Source organism: Gastrolobium bilobum, unplaced genomic scaffold (genome assembly GCF_033153095.1).
Source record: "Gastrolobium bilobum isolate Gb01-03AN ecotype WA unplaced genomic scaffold, APGP_CSIRO_Gbil_v1 utg18271, whole genome shotgun sequence".
Lineage (NCBI taxonomy): Eukaryota > Viridiplantae > Streptophyta > Magnoliopsida > Fabales > Fabaceae > Gastrolobium > Gastrolobium bilobum.
Window position 1 is genome coordinate 84,696 of NW_026896070.1, and position 15,973 is coordinate 100,668.

Genomic DNA, 15,973 nt, shown 5'->3' on the forward strand with positions numbered 1-15,973 from the left:
TCTGGCAGGATATCCGGGATACTAGTAGCAACTTTGGGAAGAGGTGTCTGGCAGGATATCCGGGACACTAGGAAGAGATGTTTTTGATAATGGCCAAATTATTGATTTGTGACTGGCAGGATATCCGGGTCATAGGGTAGACGGACATGATCTTCAGGTCTACCATGGTTCTCTTCCCACTAAATACAATGAACTTAAATATGAATAATAACGATATTTGATTTGATTATGATGAATATCATTGAGTTGTGAATATTTTCTTGGATGTAATATTATGATTAATGTTGTGCTGAATGTGTTAGTTGATGATTATCCTCATTAAATCCACTAAAGAAATTTAATAAAGATAATTTATAATAATAGATTTAATTATATATATATATGATGAATATTGAATTATTATTTGAGTCCGCTGTTATTTGATTCCATCTTTTATATTAAGTTATATATTAGTTTTTGATTAAGATTATCAGCTTTGCTGACTGTTTGTGATTATTTGACTGCAATGATCATGCGGCAGCGGGGGAGCAGATTTTCAGTAAATCAAGTTGCAAGGAATCGGGCTAGCAGTGGGCAGTGAGGATAACTACTCAGAGATTTATTTATTTTTTGTCAATCCTAAATTTTATGTGTAAGACATATCTCTGATTTTATTGTAATATTCATGAATGAGCCTTGCACTTGTCCCTGTACAGGTGCGGCGGTAACATTTTCCTAAATTAGTTTTAGATTAGCTTCCGCAATAGATACAAGATCTTAATAAATAATTAAATATTATTTTTATTTCTCTATTATAGGAATATTTTATTGTTGTTAAAATTGTTAGAAATTTGGGAGTGTTACAGGTTGTCTCAAAGACACCATTTGAGTTATTTAAAGGTTGAAAACCAAGTTTGCGACATGTACGCGTTTGGAGATGCCCTTCTGAAATTAGAATCTATAACCCAGAAGAAAATAAGCTTGAACCAAAGGCCATTAGTGAGCATTTCATTGGATATGTTGAAAGGTCAACCAGAATTATGGAATCAAGAAATGCTAAATTTCTTGAGAATGACTTGATTAGTGGGAGCGATCAATCCAGAGACTTTGTTTTTTAGAAAGACCATTCATTTGCTCAGCCGTCCACTTCAAGTTTGAGATTGATTATTGTTCACAATACCCCTCTAGCTCAACCAAGTATTGTACAACCAGTCATACAAGATCCACAACTTGCTGATAATCTAGTAGATGAAGTTGTTCATGAAGAACAAGAAAAAATGTTTATCAACTAGTTGAACAACAAGTTCCTCAAGAAGATAATGAAACAATATTGAGGAGATCTACCAAAATAAAAAATTGGCGATATCAAGTGACTTTTTTGTGTATCTACAGGAATCTGACTATAATATTGGAGCTGAAAATGATACTGAAGCGTTTTCACAAGCCATAAATTGTAAAAAAAATCAAATTTTTGGTATAATGAAATGAAAGATAAAATGAATTCTATGGCATCTAACGGAGTCTGAGATTTTTTTTCAGTTGCTTGATGGTGCAAAAGTCATTGGATGTAGCAAGTCTTCAAAACTAAGAAAGACTCGTTAGGCAACATTGAGAGATATAAAGCAAGACTCGTAGCCAAAGGATTTAATCAAAAGGAAGGAATCGACTACAATGAGACTTTTTCTCCTGTATCTAAGAAAGATTATCTTCATATCATTCTAGCATTAGTTGTACATTTTGACTTAGAGTTGCAACAAATGGATGTGGAAATGACTTTTCTCAATGGAGACCTAGAGGAAGAGGTTTACATGAAACAACCTAAAGGATTCTCCTCTAGTGATGGTGAGCAATTGGTATGCAAGCTTAATAAATCTATATATGGATTGAAACAAGTCTACCGTCAATGGTATTTGAGATTTCATGATGTTGTCTATTTATTTGGCTTTGTAGAGAACATCATGGACCAATGTATATACCGGAAGGTCAGTTGGAGCAAAATTTGTTTCCTTATTATGTATATGGATGATATTTTACTTACAACCAATGATAAGGGTTTGCTATATAAGGTAAAATAATTTTTCTCTAAACTTTGATATGAAGGATATGGATGATGCCTCTAACGTTATTGACATCAAAATACATAGAGACAGAATAAGAGGTGTTCTTGGTTTGTCTCAATAGACCTATATCAACCAAGTTTTGGAAAGATAATGTAGCTCCCATTATGAAGGGTGACAAGTTTGATTTAAGCAAGTGCCCGAAAAATGATCTTGAGCAGGAACAAATGAAGAACATTCATTATGCTTCAGCTGTTGGAAGCCTTATGTATGCTCAGTTCTGCATAAGACCTGATATTGCTTTTGCGGTTAGAGTGTTAGGGAGGTATAAAAGTAATCCAAACTTAGACAACTAGAAAGCTACAAAGAAAATGATGAGATACCTTCGAGGGACTAAGGACTATATGCTTATGTAACGACGAACTGACAACTTGGAAGTGATTGGCTCCTCAGATTCAAACTATGCTACCTACATTAATTCGAGAAAATCGACTTCAGGATAAATTTGTTTACTAGCCAGTGGAGCTGCATCATGGATAAGTGTCAAGCAAACCTTGACTACTACTTCCATTATGGAGGCTGAGTTCGTTTCTTGTTTTGAGGCTACCTCACATTGTGTATGGATGAGAGGTTTTATTTTTGGGCTTAGAGTTATGGTTTTTATATCTAGGCCATTAAGGATATATTGTGATAATTCAACTGCTATTTTTATGGCTAAGAATAACAAAAGTGGTAGTCGAAGCAAGTATATCGACATTAAGTATCTAGCCATAAGAGAACATATTAAAGATAAAACAGTGGTTATTGAGCACATTAGCATTGAGTTAATGATTGTTGATCCTTTTAACCAAGAGCATGCCACCATTTAAATTTGAGGATTATGTAGAAATGATGGGGCTTGGTTCATTATAAGAATGGTATTATGAAACTCTATTTGTGATGTTTTTCATTCAGTTATGATCTACAATTATTTATTCTAAGAAAAATCAATAAAATTTGGACATAAAATAAACATTGGATTTATTCATTAAGTTAAATGGACTTGAGAAATATAATGCAGTAAAATACATGGAAGATAATACTCGTACATATTAGAGGACCTATCGCCAGGATTCATGTATTTTGTTTCTCACTATAATATATGACGAGATATGTGGACCAAATGAGAGAATGTTAATGTGTCGTCATTCTTGGTAACAAATTAAGAATAAGTCAAAGATATGGTAAACACTTTTTCAGCCGCAGTCATCCACAACGATCAAAAAATCCTAACAGCTCGTATTTTGTACACATCACTATTAACTGACACCTTGATAATAAGGGTCTATATATGATGTGACTTCAAACTTTTGGGGTCCCTAAACTCACTCTTGGATTATTGTTATACATCATCTGTGAGCTAGAGCTTCGAAGACTCAAACTACTTCAACCTATTATAGGAAAGCAAACAAAGAAAGCAATGGCAGGAGGTATTTATAACATAATTTTTTACACATTTGATCTAATTGCTTATGTTATATATGAGCATGATAAGATCATAAGGCTATGTTAGAATTTACATTCATAACCATTTTCAGTCTTGTGAATCCCATAATTGTACAAGACTGCATCATCAGGAAAAATCATGCATGTGTGATATATGTGAAGGAGACACATGTAATGAAAGGCCAACAGCACAACATCGTACTCTGAAATACTAAGTGTGTTTAATCTTATCTGACAATTATTTGTAACGAATAAGGTCATTCGGACATGCCAGAACAATCACTTAATAAGTTCAAACTATCTCATGTTCCTGCTTACCTAGATAGATGGTTTATATTAACATTGGTATGCACTCAAATGTGAAGATACTTACATTTTTTATTTTTTTTTTAAATACTAATTTATCGATTATAAATGCAGAGAATTGATTAAAAAAAGAAAAAAAGAGAGGAAGGAATAAAGTGTAGGTGAGAATGAACGAGGACAGGGAGAAATTTTTTTGGTGCTCCTTTATATTAAAAAGGAAAATTTTTAGAATTTAAAAGAAAATATAAAAGAATATAGAAATTCTTTTTTTAATAATAATAGAAAAAAAACACGAGTTCCGTGCTCTCGGAGCACCAAATTTTTCTCGTGTACAAGGACAAAAACACAGAAGACAGTGTTACTTGTCTGTACTGGATAAAAAACGACAGAAAATGATTCTGTTGAACATCACAAGCGTATACATCTTTGTGAAGTAACAATAGCCACATATGCTTTTAATATATACTTTTTAAAAAAGTTTATCAACAATAAAACAAAATAGTAAATTTCGAGATTCGCACCGGCAGAGTTATCTCGGGAGGCCTTGTTTATTTCATTTGGATTGTATCTTGTTTGTACTATCAAATCGATAGGATCAAAGCATAATTGGAGAGTACCTTCAGAACGGCTTGGGCAGGTATCCGCATAATGCTTATTTTCAACTTTATTTGCAATTTATTATCTTTTTTTATTTCATCCACTGGATGATTTGTTCGGCCTTCTCATTCCTTTGTTTCTATATATATGATCATCTAACAGTTATTATTATTTTTCCTGTTATAATCAGTGTTCTTACCCCATTAATTTGTTTTACTCTGCATTTACATGATTAATATGAACGAACTTAGATATACGGCCATATTTTTAGGGAAAATGGGAGCTGAGCCTGTTAATGTCAGTGAATTCCAACGATTGGCGAGGGAGGCACTCCCAAAAATGTATTATGATTTCTACGCTGGTGGAGCTGAGGACGAGTTCTCACTAAAGGAAAACGTGGAAGCGTTTCGTAGAATAACGTAATATCCTACAATTAATGTTCTGATTCTGCTAATAGGATTTGGGATATGCTAAAAAAATTTCCGTGGGGTGGTTTGTATTTTCAGCTTAAGACCTAGAGTTCTTGTGGATGTAAGCAGAATAGATATGTCTACCACTGTGCTAGGCTACAGTATTTCCTCTCCAATAATGATTGCTCCAACTGCTATGCATAAGTTGGCTCATCCAGAAGGTTTGAATATTCCTGAAAAAGAAAATAAATAAATAAATAAATAAATTGAGATTCTCCTTCTCCTTAATTATGCATTTAACATTCTTCTTTTTACACATATTAATTATTGTATTCTTTGTCGTTTTTAACTTTAGGAGAGGTCGCCACAGCTAAAGCTGCAGCTGCATGTAACACCATAATGGTATTCATAAAAGTTAAAAAGAAAGCCTCCCCCACTTGTCTCATCATACTTGTATTCTGAAATAAAGTTTTTTGTTTTAGGTTCTGTCTTTCATGTCCACCAGCACAGTGGAGGAGGTTGCTTCTAGCTGCAATGCTGTTAGGTTCTTCCAATTATATGTATTCATTCCTCTTGACCTTTCTTATTTGATTCCTTGTTTTATTTTATCCAGTGCAACATAATTTTATCATCTCATTTTCTTTTGGAATATCATTTTTTGAATTTGAGATTATAACTCAAACAGGTTTACAAGAGGCGAAATGTGACAGCTGTATTGGTGCAAAGAGCAGAAAGAAATGGATATAAGGCCCTTGTCCTAACTGTTGATGTTCCAAGACTAGGTCGAAGAGAGGCAGACATAAGGAACAAGTAATATACGATTTTTGTAAGAATTGAACTTAATAATAATTGTGCTTCTCAAAAAGTTACAAAACTAGTTTTTGTTAAAAATAAAAATAAAAACTTATTTTAAAGTATTGCTTTAGGCCACTAATTCTCATAAACTGCCTCTGCTCATAACATTGTTGTAATGTCCTGTGCAGAATGGTTTCACCTCAGTTGAAGAATTTTGATGGCCTTGTTTCAATTGACGTCGAGTCAGTGAGTAGTATAAACTCAATATTAAGCACATCTCTATCTTTTATAGTGTGTTTATTTATTTATTTGGAGTGGTTCGTCTATGATATTTCCTGCTTCGTCATGTAGAAGTAGAATGCAATGCATTAAATATCCTTCCAAAAATAAATATTCTCTCTTTAAGCAGCATAAATGCATAATTGCTTCATTAAAGTCCTAAGAACATTGTAGCTGCAGCAGGATTTCTGTCCAATGTAGATCAAGGTATTTAGAGGATGAAGTAGGGTAAGTAATTGGAAATTTGGAGCCAATGAGGGTTGCTAAACTGATAGAATCTGTAAAGAACCTTGGAATAAACCACCCCAAAAGCTAGCTCAAAGGGTGGGAGTGCCCAAGGCCTTATAAACTCCACATTAGTTGCTCATACAACCAATGTGGGACCATATATCTCAACACGCCCCCTCACACAAGAGCCCACTGGGCTTGAAGGGTGGACAATGCACAGGCCCAACTACCTATGCGAAGAAAGAAATTCCACCGGAAAGAAAGTGGGGGGCAGCGAGATTTGAACCCAGGACCAGGACACGAGGCTCTGATACCATGTAAAGAACCTTGCAATAAACCACCCCAAAAGCTAGCTCAAAGGGTGGGAGTGCCCAAGGCCTTATAAACTCCACATTAGTTGCTCATACAACCAATGTGGGACCATATATCTCAACAGAATCAAACAACGCAACCCAAAGATCTTGGCTTTGATTCCTAAGCATACGCAGATGCTTGGGGCACCTTCCCCCTAAACTTCTTTTTTACAAAAATACAAAATAAATAAATAAAATTGTTGGGACTAGGCCTGGTTGTTCCAGATAGCAGAACATAAACCACTCTCTGTTAAATCCGACTAGCGAGTGTGGGGTGGAGGAAATCTTTGTACGCAGTCTTACCCTTGCATAATTGCAAAGAGGCTGTTTCTTGGAGTCGAACCCATGACCTTTCAGTCATGGAGGAACAGTTTTACCACTGCTCCAGTTCGCAAATAGCATAACATAAAAAAAAAAAAAAAAAAATCAACCAGACCAGATCTCTCCAATACGAGGTTATAAAAGAGGCATTCTGTATCCCCAATTTATAATATCCTGTTTAAGCTTACTCCAAATGATCATAGTTTTATATGTAGTACGTGCATGTTTGTTCATAAAAACACATCAATACATGCTCTGCATGTTTTTATGTTTAAATTGAGTAAATGCATGCATGTGCACGTGTGCTGCATGATTTTGTCCCGGAAATGCTGTCACCTGTTTATAATTCATAGACCGGATTTGTTAAACTTGTTTTTGAATATGCAGGATAACGGTTCAGGCTTGGAATTTTATGCAAGTCATACATTGGATGCATCCTTTTGCTGGGAGGTGAGAACATTGTCATAGCTCCTCTATATATGTTTCTTTTAGCTAATGTCTTAGGAATTAGGGAACAAGCACTATTACATAAAATGGCCAATAAGAAAACGCTACTATTTACTGAAGGCAAATTTTCTTTTGTGGGAAGTACATTAATGTATGTTCTTTGATATGTGTTCAATATATGTGTTCAATGAATTTTAATGAACTTACTTATTTATTTTTAAAATAACCATTACTGAGGATATTTACTTATGACTGGCGGGGACTGATACAAATAGTATGTTACTAATCTTCAAATTCATGGCAGTACACAACCGATTAAGCTTTAAACTGAAGTAATTTGTTAACAAGAAGACTCAACTCCACTTTTATAATGCCAGAAGGCTTGGGCAGTCATATATTTCTTGTAGCCGTTCTACTTGGATTCTAACCATTTAACCTCTCAACTCCCTTAACACTGGATTCTCATTGGTATCAAGGAAGTAAACTTATCCACAAATATTATGATCTTACTTTCCAGCTAGAGATAAAGAATTTGACCAGGTTTAGAACATGATACAAAAATGTAAACTGTGCAACTGGTCATAACAGAAATGATTGCAGTGATTTTGTCTAGTTGGTTGTCTCGTAAAGCTTATAAGTTTACACTTTCGATTTAATTGCTGGATGGTGCATGTCTAAGACTTTTGTTTCTGTTTTTTAACCGGATCATCATGATGTCTGCAGGATATAGCATGGTTGAAATCCATTACAAAGTTGCCAATTCTTGTCAAGGGTATACTTACGGGTGAAGATGGTATGTAGAAGGCTTGAGTATTTAACTTGTTTGATGCAGTAGAGCATTGGTGGTGCTATAACTTTCAAAAAAAAAAAAAAGAGTTATGACTCACACCATGAAAGTTCCGATATGAGATGCATTCATATAGTTTAATGGGTGAAAGCTTTCATTCTAGGTAGTAGTTTAAATATATGATTGCTTATGATAAATATGTACATGATGAGTCTCTTTTACTCTTATAAGCCTACAGCAGACAATATTTTTCCCTTGTTATTTAAGAATTAGAAAGATATATTTTGAAAATCTCATAATTCAATGCCAGAGAAAAATTCTTTTGTTAGTTAATTATTTATGGGCAAAAGTTTATTCCCCAATGCCGGTGTTTACGTTCTTTCTTTGTTGTTAATTCATTCTTAATGATTGTTTCTAGAGCTGTTAAAGATCTAAATACCATTAGTTACTATATAATGGACTTATGTTTGCAGCAATTAAGGCAGTGGAAGTAGGTGTTGCTGGTATAGTTGTTTCAAATCATGGAGCTCGCCAGCTTGATTATTCTCCAGCTACCATTTCTGTCCTAGAAGAGGTGTTTCTATCATTTCTATACATGCTTTTTGTATCATTAAATTAAGTTTGGACCTTGTTATCTGCAAAAGCTTAAGAATTCGTTATTGAGCTACTATCACCCTACTCTATCTTCCAGATCATGTGTTACCAAATCATTAAAAGAGTTCTAATATGATAAATTTGAAAATAGTTATTATCATAGTTCAATACGGGGATTTTGAAGTAAATAATAATGTATTTTCTTTCAATTATAACATAATGTGAAATGTTGTGTTTTTGTTCTATACACGAGCACCTATGGTTGCAGGTGGTTCACGCTACTAGAGGAAAAGTCCCTGTTTTATTTGATGGTGGAGTACGGCGAGGAACAGATGTGTATAAGGCGTTAGCACTTGGTGCAAAAGCTGTACTTGTAAGCTCTCAAGTCTCAACCTAAATAGGCAAATATTAGTCAATCCATGAACAGTTACAATATTTTGCTGACAACAATCAGCCACTAAACCTCAATCCCTCATGCATTTCTGTTCACTGCTTTGTTTTAGTGTTACTATCAGTTTTTGCAAAAGGCATCTTTTGGCTGACATAAGACTAAACTAAGCCTCTAGCCTTGGTCATTGTTTTTCTTCGCTTCTCTAAGTTGATTATCTATTCTTTCATTTTATTTTTGTGGGTCCCTGAATGAATTCCGTTATGAAAGGTAAATCTTCCCCCGACCTTAGAATGGGATTACTTCTCCTACCCCCAAACTTTTTTTTTTAACAAAAAGAAAAAGAAAAAGAAAAGGATAAGGATAACTCTACCCCTTCCCTCAAACTCTATTCTAACTTTTCTGGTGGTCATACTTGATTCCGGATTTTTGTGTCCTCGGCGAAAAGCTTTACCGCTCGAGGCTATCAACATATATGCCATAACTAGAGAAAAGTTTACAACTTGTTTAACTCCTGGATTTTGGAGAACAAGGTACCAATTTAGTGATCACTAGTTTATTTCATTCCTAGAATTACTATGACTTATATGTAGTTTGCTGTGTGTGTGTTTATATATATTCTGAATAATAACCGGGATTGCTGCAGGTTGGAAGGCCTGTAATATACGGGCTAGCTGCAAAAGGGGAAACTGGGGTGAGACAAGTCATAGAAATGCTGAAGAATGAGCTTGAACTCGCTATGGCTCTATCTGGGTGTCCAAGTGTGAAGGATATTACTAGGTCCCATGTGAGAACAGAGATAGAGAGGCTTCCCTCCATGCTTTAGGAGTATTGGAATGTTCATATCACATACTTTGATCATCAAATACTGCTTTGCGTTGGGCCTTGATAATTTATTCTGATGGCAGCCCATCCATAATCCTTAAGAAGTCCAAGTTGGGGTCTTTCTTTCCTTCTTCTAGTTGTGAACGAGTTTCTCTTACTTTCATGACCAAAAATTGTTGTCTGCCACATCCACTGTAAGTCTGTAACACAACAAATAATTGATAAAAACATAAATCAAAATCAGATGTATGGATTATCTTAGAAACAAGTCAACGACATCTGTGTTTCAGGACAAGTTGCGTTTCGTTGGGGGAAGTATAAAATACTGTTAAAGTTGGTAGGAAATTATCATGAAGGAATGTCATTTTGTGGATATTATTTGTGGATGTCAAGGAATTAAACTTATCCGCATGGTTGTCTCCTAAGCCCATAGCAACAATAAAAAGTTCGTGACAACAACTGTTCAAATACAGGGATATGAACACTTGGGATAGAGAGTAAACAAAATTCATTAACCGCCCTAAAGCAACCATAGGCATACTAGGTCTTTTGGACATTATGAAATTAATGCGTTTTGAATGAGCTCGGACAACCCGTATTTCTACAAACACTGAAGAAGCACCGAGATCAACTTATGAATGAGGCCTGTTTTCATGAATTAGAACATCAACTAAAAGATCCAAGAATATTAGAGGGCAAACTTTTAGAATAGCGACCTATATTAGCAACGAAATCATCTATGCAGTCTGTGAAATTTGGTTCACCAGTAGCAGCACAAGAAATCATAGGACTTAATGTTTCTCGTAAAAATATTGTGGAGTTTGTAAAGAATCAATTCAATCCAAAAGCTTAAGTTGTTGGGTGAGGTTACGTTAATGATTTTATATATCTTCAACACGTCTCCTCACACGAGAGACCACTGGACTTGAAGGGTGGACAATGCACAAACCTACCAACCAAGAAATTCCACGGTGAGGATCGAACCTGAGACACGAGGCTCTGATACTATGTAAAGAACCAATTCAATCCAAAAACTTAAGCTCTTGGGTGAGGTTATGTTAATGGTTTTATATATCTTCAACAGAGTTCATTTTTTGTCTCTTCTCTTCATATAACCTCACATGGGTCTCATATATTTTTATGTATGTATAAGATAATTATATAACTTTATCTTTTACAACATCAGAAACATCAAATCCTTAGAATCAACATAAAAACAAACCGCTTAGCCATAAATGGAACCTTTGACCTTTAACCTAAATTAAACTTTACATCATGATCGATCAATAGCAGAAATCAACAATATAGGTAGTGGCCGAGCCACATATATTAGGTGTGGCATTGGCCTGGGCAAATTTTAACAAATTATATTTATTATATATAATTAAATAATTAATTATAATTTGACTTGAGTTAAAATTATAATTTGGCTCGGACTACAATTTGTAATTTTGTCTTATCTAAAACTTAAAATATTTTTGGTAAGAGATTCGGATAAGTTGTATTATGTTATGTGTTCAATTTTCACTTATATAAAAAAATATTTTTAATAAAATTAAAAAATATTTAATAAAATTATAACTCTTCTTGTTACTGTCTGCTCAGGTGCTCTATATTTAATATAATTTAAATGAAGAAGGTTATATTGACAAATTTTTTATTTACAAATTACACTATATATTCTCGGAAGTACACTAGGTTACACTATGTACTTCCGCGAGTGTACTTCAAGAAGAATATAGTATAATTTGCAAAAATTTGTAATAAAAATTTATAAACAGATTCTTCCTTAATTTAAATATATTATTATATGAACTAAATAAAATTAAGAAAAATAAATACACATATAATTTTTTTGACTCGGGCTCAGATTTTAGCCCGCTCCGCCGCTGAATACAGGCAGCTTCTTGGCATGGAAAAAATGTTTTTGGATGCGCGTGAGCAGAAACAGAGTGGTGCCTCCCATTGTTGATTCCAACTGCCACCGCCTTAAAACTAGAGAGCGAGGTTTTTCAGACATTGCTAAAGAACATGACCTCAAAACGTGGGAAAAGACACACCAAACGAACTCCATAAAGCCGTAAAGTTTCTTTGCTTTCTCAGAACATTTTAATGATATTTGGGTAAATTACACTACGTGAGTTCATATTTTTATTGAACTTTTGGCTAGAACTATTGTAATTAAGCCATTAGAGCTTATGGTTGTTGGTTGTTTGAAATTTATTAGGTTACGCTAACCTGGATTAGACATTAACCAAAGGATGTCCAATGCTAAATCGACAAAACTAACATTGTTCAAACACGTTAGCCTCCAAAGACTTTAGAATTATAAAGACCTGCTTATTAGAATCAAATTGTTTGAAATCTTGAAGGGGGGAAAATTGTCGAGAAGGTTAATAATTCAATTTACTTTCAACTCATAATTCAATTTACCATCCCAACAATACGGGGAGGGGGGGAGCAAACTAATCGCCAGCATGTAAAATTAAACTATTAGTTACATTCAAAAAATAAAAAATAAAATAATATCATGCGCATAAGTATAACTACTTGGATATTTCTGAAACTAATCAGTTTCATTAATAACCTAATTGGATGACGAGCTAGATTCCTATCTATAAGTTAAGGTCAAAGTGTTTGGAACGGCTTCCCTCGTGATTGGGACAACTGTTAATTTGATAAGGTCCTCTAGCAATCACCCTGTAACAATTAATAATAATTTATTAGTAAACAATGAATTGAGCAACAAAATAACAACCCAATATATGTACATATAACTCCTTATTACCTTTCTTTCCTCTTCTCAAGAAACTTTAATAATGAAACTCTTCTTGGATATCTCATATCTGTTTGGCGAAAATTGTAATCCAAAATTAGTGTATGAACTTGTACATGCTTCATTAATTACTCCTATTCAATGTCATTTGTTCGTGAGAATAAAAAGGGAATAGATATATATATACCTGAATCAAAAACTTGGGGTCCTGGACAAGGATTGCTTATTAATTGAGGTGCCTTGATCACGTTCAAATTTTCATGATTAACGGGAACTCTAAAAGTATGTTTGTTGTTGACAGAATCATCACAGGCAAGCTTGGTGGCTAACTCCATGATTTCCGTTGCCTTCTCAGGCGGAAAAGCATCAAACACTAGCACTTTCCCGGCATAGAATATTGTCAACTGGGGAGTTTCAGGGACAGGTGACCTACATTCAGAGAAGAAAATGTTATCTAAGAACAAGAACATATGAAGTACAGGTTCATGATCAAATGGAGGTGAAATAATAGGTATTGATTAGTCATGGCCATGAACAAAACATATCTAGGTCGTACAAATGATGTTTTTCCTTGTACAAAACAAACCCCAAATCACAAGGTTTCCCCAGCTTATCCATTTCATATTTTCGGTGAAAGCATGGGTATCTCGGTAATTTCAGCAAGGCTCAAACTTTGGAAAGTCATTCGCTTTCGTTTGTGCATAGAGACTAGAGAGTGCAGAACAATTGCAGAAATTAAATTAATCACACACACACACACACACACACCTGACGTTAGACTGCTTAATGCAAACGTTTTCCACAAACCGGGGAAGGAAATCCGTAACGGAAACACATTGCGGCGAAGCATCATCCGAATTTCGCACCTTGGTTAACAAATCCAGGGTAGTTGCTGCAATTTACAAAGCCAAACAAACAAAAAATTTAACAGGCAATTTTAGAGAATTTTTTTCAGTAATTAAACTAATCGAAAAACAGTCACAAAAATGTTCAGTACCAAATCATTAAATTTGACTCAGAAGAAACACACTCCTTAAAAAATAGAAAACACAAATGGCAAATAAGCAAAGATTGTACCTTCGGCCCTCATTCCAAGGCTAGGCTTCTCCTTCAAGAACTCGTCGGCATCAGGGAAAGTCGACATTTTTATTTGAATTCTGACTTAGAAATCTGATTAGAGTTGGATAATAACGATCTGTTTGATTCTTAGGAGCGAACACTTTTCAATTTATTGATGGGAAAAGGTACTTTCCGAATAGCTGACGGACTGGGAAAAATGGGAGAAGACAAGACAAGTAATTTCCTAACTAAGCATCTTTGATTTTGTCTCACCAAAACGTCCGCGCCATGTGCTCTTTATCTTTGAATTTTTCTATAAAAAAAAAATATATATTATAATATAAATTATTTGTTCGGGCAAGGCACGTGTTTCTTGTGAGCGAAAAACAGGCAAGCAAAATTGTTCAAACTACACGGCTTCCAATGTGAGTCAGTGCGAGTTGGCTGAAAGTCCAAATGTTGCTAAAAACCAAATTATGATTTACCACCTTTACTTTGACCCTTCTTCAAAACTGCTATCTTGTACTTTTAATTAAATCAATTTTCTTAAACTATATCATTAAAATAATTAGTATTTTTATTAAGGAGATATTCAATTCCATTAACAATGTATTTTTCAAAATTATTTATTTTATTATTAGTAATTATATTTTTATAATTGATTTTCTTCTCTCTCCTTTCTTGCCCTGACGTTTTTTTGATAACGAGTGAAAAATTTAATATGATATTTTTTAAGACGGTATAAAATAGAGAAAAATACAAAGGCATTAAACGTACATTAATAAAATTTGTTAGCCTTCATTTATTTAATATTTTTTTATTTTCTTTCTCTTCGCGTGACTTTGAAAATATTTTTAGTATTCCTATAATGTTAAAAACTTAATATTTTTAACAATTGATATATATAAATATATATATACAGAGAATAACATGTGTCATTTTAAAGGATATAAACTTATATCATTTTAGATCTTAACTGTTGATATCCGTCCATCAACGGTTATAATTTATTGAATTAAAATTATTAATTAATTAATAATAAATTTGGCTCATTAAGTTTGACCTAATAGATTATAATCGTTGATAGACAGAAATCAACGGTTAGGATTTAAAATGATATAAATTTATATCTTTTAAAAAGATAGATGTTTTTTTTTTCATATATATATATATATATATATATATATATATATATATATATATATATCAATTGTTAAATGGTGAAAAGGAGGTAAGTACAAAGGAGTTTGTGGGATTCATGTCTGTTACAATGTGGATCAAGATAGTTAAAATTAATTTTTTTATTTAAAAATTGAAGTGGATAAAAAATCGTAAATATAAATTTATATTGAACAAAAATCATTAAAAAAAACACTTAGAATATTGATAACAATATTTTGATGAAAAAAATAAAAAATATAAGGTAAAAGTACAATTTTAAAACGAAATTTTAACTATCATCATCGGGACTCCTGCAGTCCTGGGAACACGTGATGAATAATCTTTTATTTTTATGGCCGTACCATTATGCATTTTTCTCAACTTTTCATGCAGAAAAGGTTAAACTGTAAATACTTATTCTTTTTTGTTTTTATTTCAAATACATTTTGGGACGACACCTGATAATCCCGCGTGGGCGGTATTAGTCCCACCCAGATGAAATATGGGATTTAATTACAAGACAAAGAGGAGGTCGGGGAATGATTGTTGGTGCGAAAATATATGGACAAGGAGTTGTTCTTGACAGGCTTTCAGTAGTGGATATGGGTTAAATGCATGAATGAATCGAATCGACACCCGAAAGAGAGGGATCTCAAAGACTGTGCACAGTTTGGGATAGCTTATAAGAATTAATTGGTACTACCTATACTAACAAGATGCATCTACTTTTCAGTAGCTTAGAACGGAAGAACTCTGTCGTTAAGTGTGCTTGACTTGTAGAAATTATGGGATAGATGACCTACAGGAAAATTTTCTCAAAATGTGTGCGAGTGAGGAAAAAGCACACTGAAAAGTCTCCCAATACGGTGTGGTTCGAGGACGAACCAGGCGGAAGCTGGTGGGCATATAACATCCCGAGCACTGACGAGGGCCGGGAGTAATCGTCGATGCTAAAGGGCATGGACAAGGAGCGGCTCCTGACAGGCTTCCAGCGGAGGGTTACATGCATGAATGAATCAAATCGACACCCGAAAGAGAGGGATTCCAAAGACTGTGTGTAACACCCCGTATATATCCGGTAGTATTATCGTTACATCGTATTAAGCTACACTTAATTAAAAATGCG

At 34.0% G+C, this 15,973-nt stretch overlaps 2 protein-coding genes across 2 annotated transcripts; one reads left to right on the plus strand and one right to left on the minus strand.

Annotated features, from left to right (window-relative positions):
- The first annotated feature begins 4,260 nt into the window (after positions 1-4,260).
- Positions 4,261-10,231, plus strand: LOC133297627 (peroxisomal (S)-2-hydroxyacid oxidase GLO4-like). Its single transcript, XM_061496794.1, has 12 exons — positions 4,261-4,464; positions 4,696-4,843; positions 4,931-5,055; positions 5,190-5,236; positions 5,317-5,394; positions 5,520-5,644; positions 5,818-5,875; positions 7,198-7,260; positions 7,981-8,050; positions 8,518-8,618; positions 8,907-9,011; positions 9,673-10,231. The coding sequence occupies exons 2-12, from the start codon at positions 4,701-4,703 to the stop codon at positions 9,850-9,852; spliced, it is 1,095 nt and encodes a 364-aa protein (XP_061352778.1). The 5' UTR covers positions 4,261-4,464; positions 4,696-4,700; the 3' UTR covers positions 9,853-10,231.
- A 2,095-nt stretch (positions 10,232-12,326) lies between these two features.
- LOC133297624 (jasmonate ZIM domain-containing protein 1-like) lies at positions 12,327-13,771 on the minus strand. The gene is made up of 5 exons (XM_061496790.1): positions 13,705-13,771; positions 13,396-13,519; positions 12,815-13,056; positions 12,640-12,697; positions 12,327-12,551 (listed from the first exon to the last, which is right to left on the minus strand). The coding sequence occupies exons 1-5, from the start codon at positions 13,769-13,771 to the stop codon at positions 12,467-12,469; spliced, it is 576 nt and encodes a 191-aa protein (XP_061352774.1). The 3' UTR covers positions 12,327-12,466.
- Positions 13,772-15,973: the final 2,202 nt, after the last annotated feature.

Excerpts from the sequence above, each read along its gene's own strand:
- LOC133297627 (XM_061496794.1), top strand. The coding sequence starts at position 4,701 with ATGGGAGCTGAGCCTGTTAATGTCAGTGAATTCCAACGATTGGCGAGG. Across the intron at positions 5,645-5,817 it reads GAGGCAGACATAAGGAACAA|AATGGTTTCACCTCAGTTGA; the intron begins GTAATATACGAT and ends TGTCCTGTGCAG. Across the intron at positions 5,876-7,197 it reads TTTCAATTGACGTCGAGTCA|GATAACGGTTCAGGCTTGGA; the intron begins GTGAGTAGTATA and ends TTGAATATGCAG.
- LOC133297624 (XM_061496790.1), bottom strand. The coding sequence starts at position 13,771 with ATGTCGACTTTCCCTGATGCCGACGAGTTCTTGAAGGAGAAGCCTAGC. Across the intron at positions 13,520-13,704 it reads CCTTGGAATGAGGGCCGAAG|CAACTACCCTGGATTTGTTA; the intron begins GTACAATCTTTG and ends TGTAAATTGCAG. Across the intron at positions 13,057-13,395 it reads ATTAAGCAGTCTAACGTCAG|GTCACCTGTCCCTGAAACTC; the intron begins GTGTGTGTGTGT and ends CTCTGAATGTAG.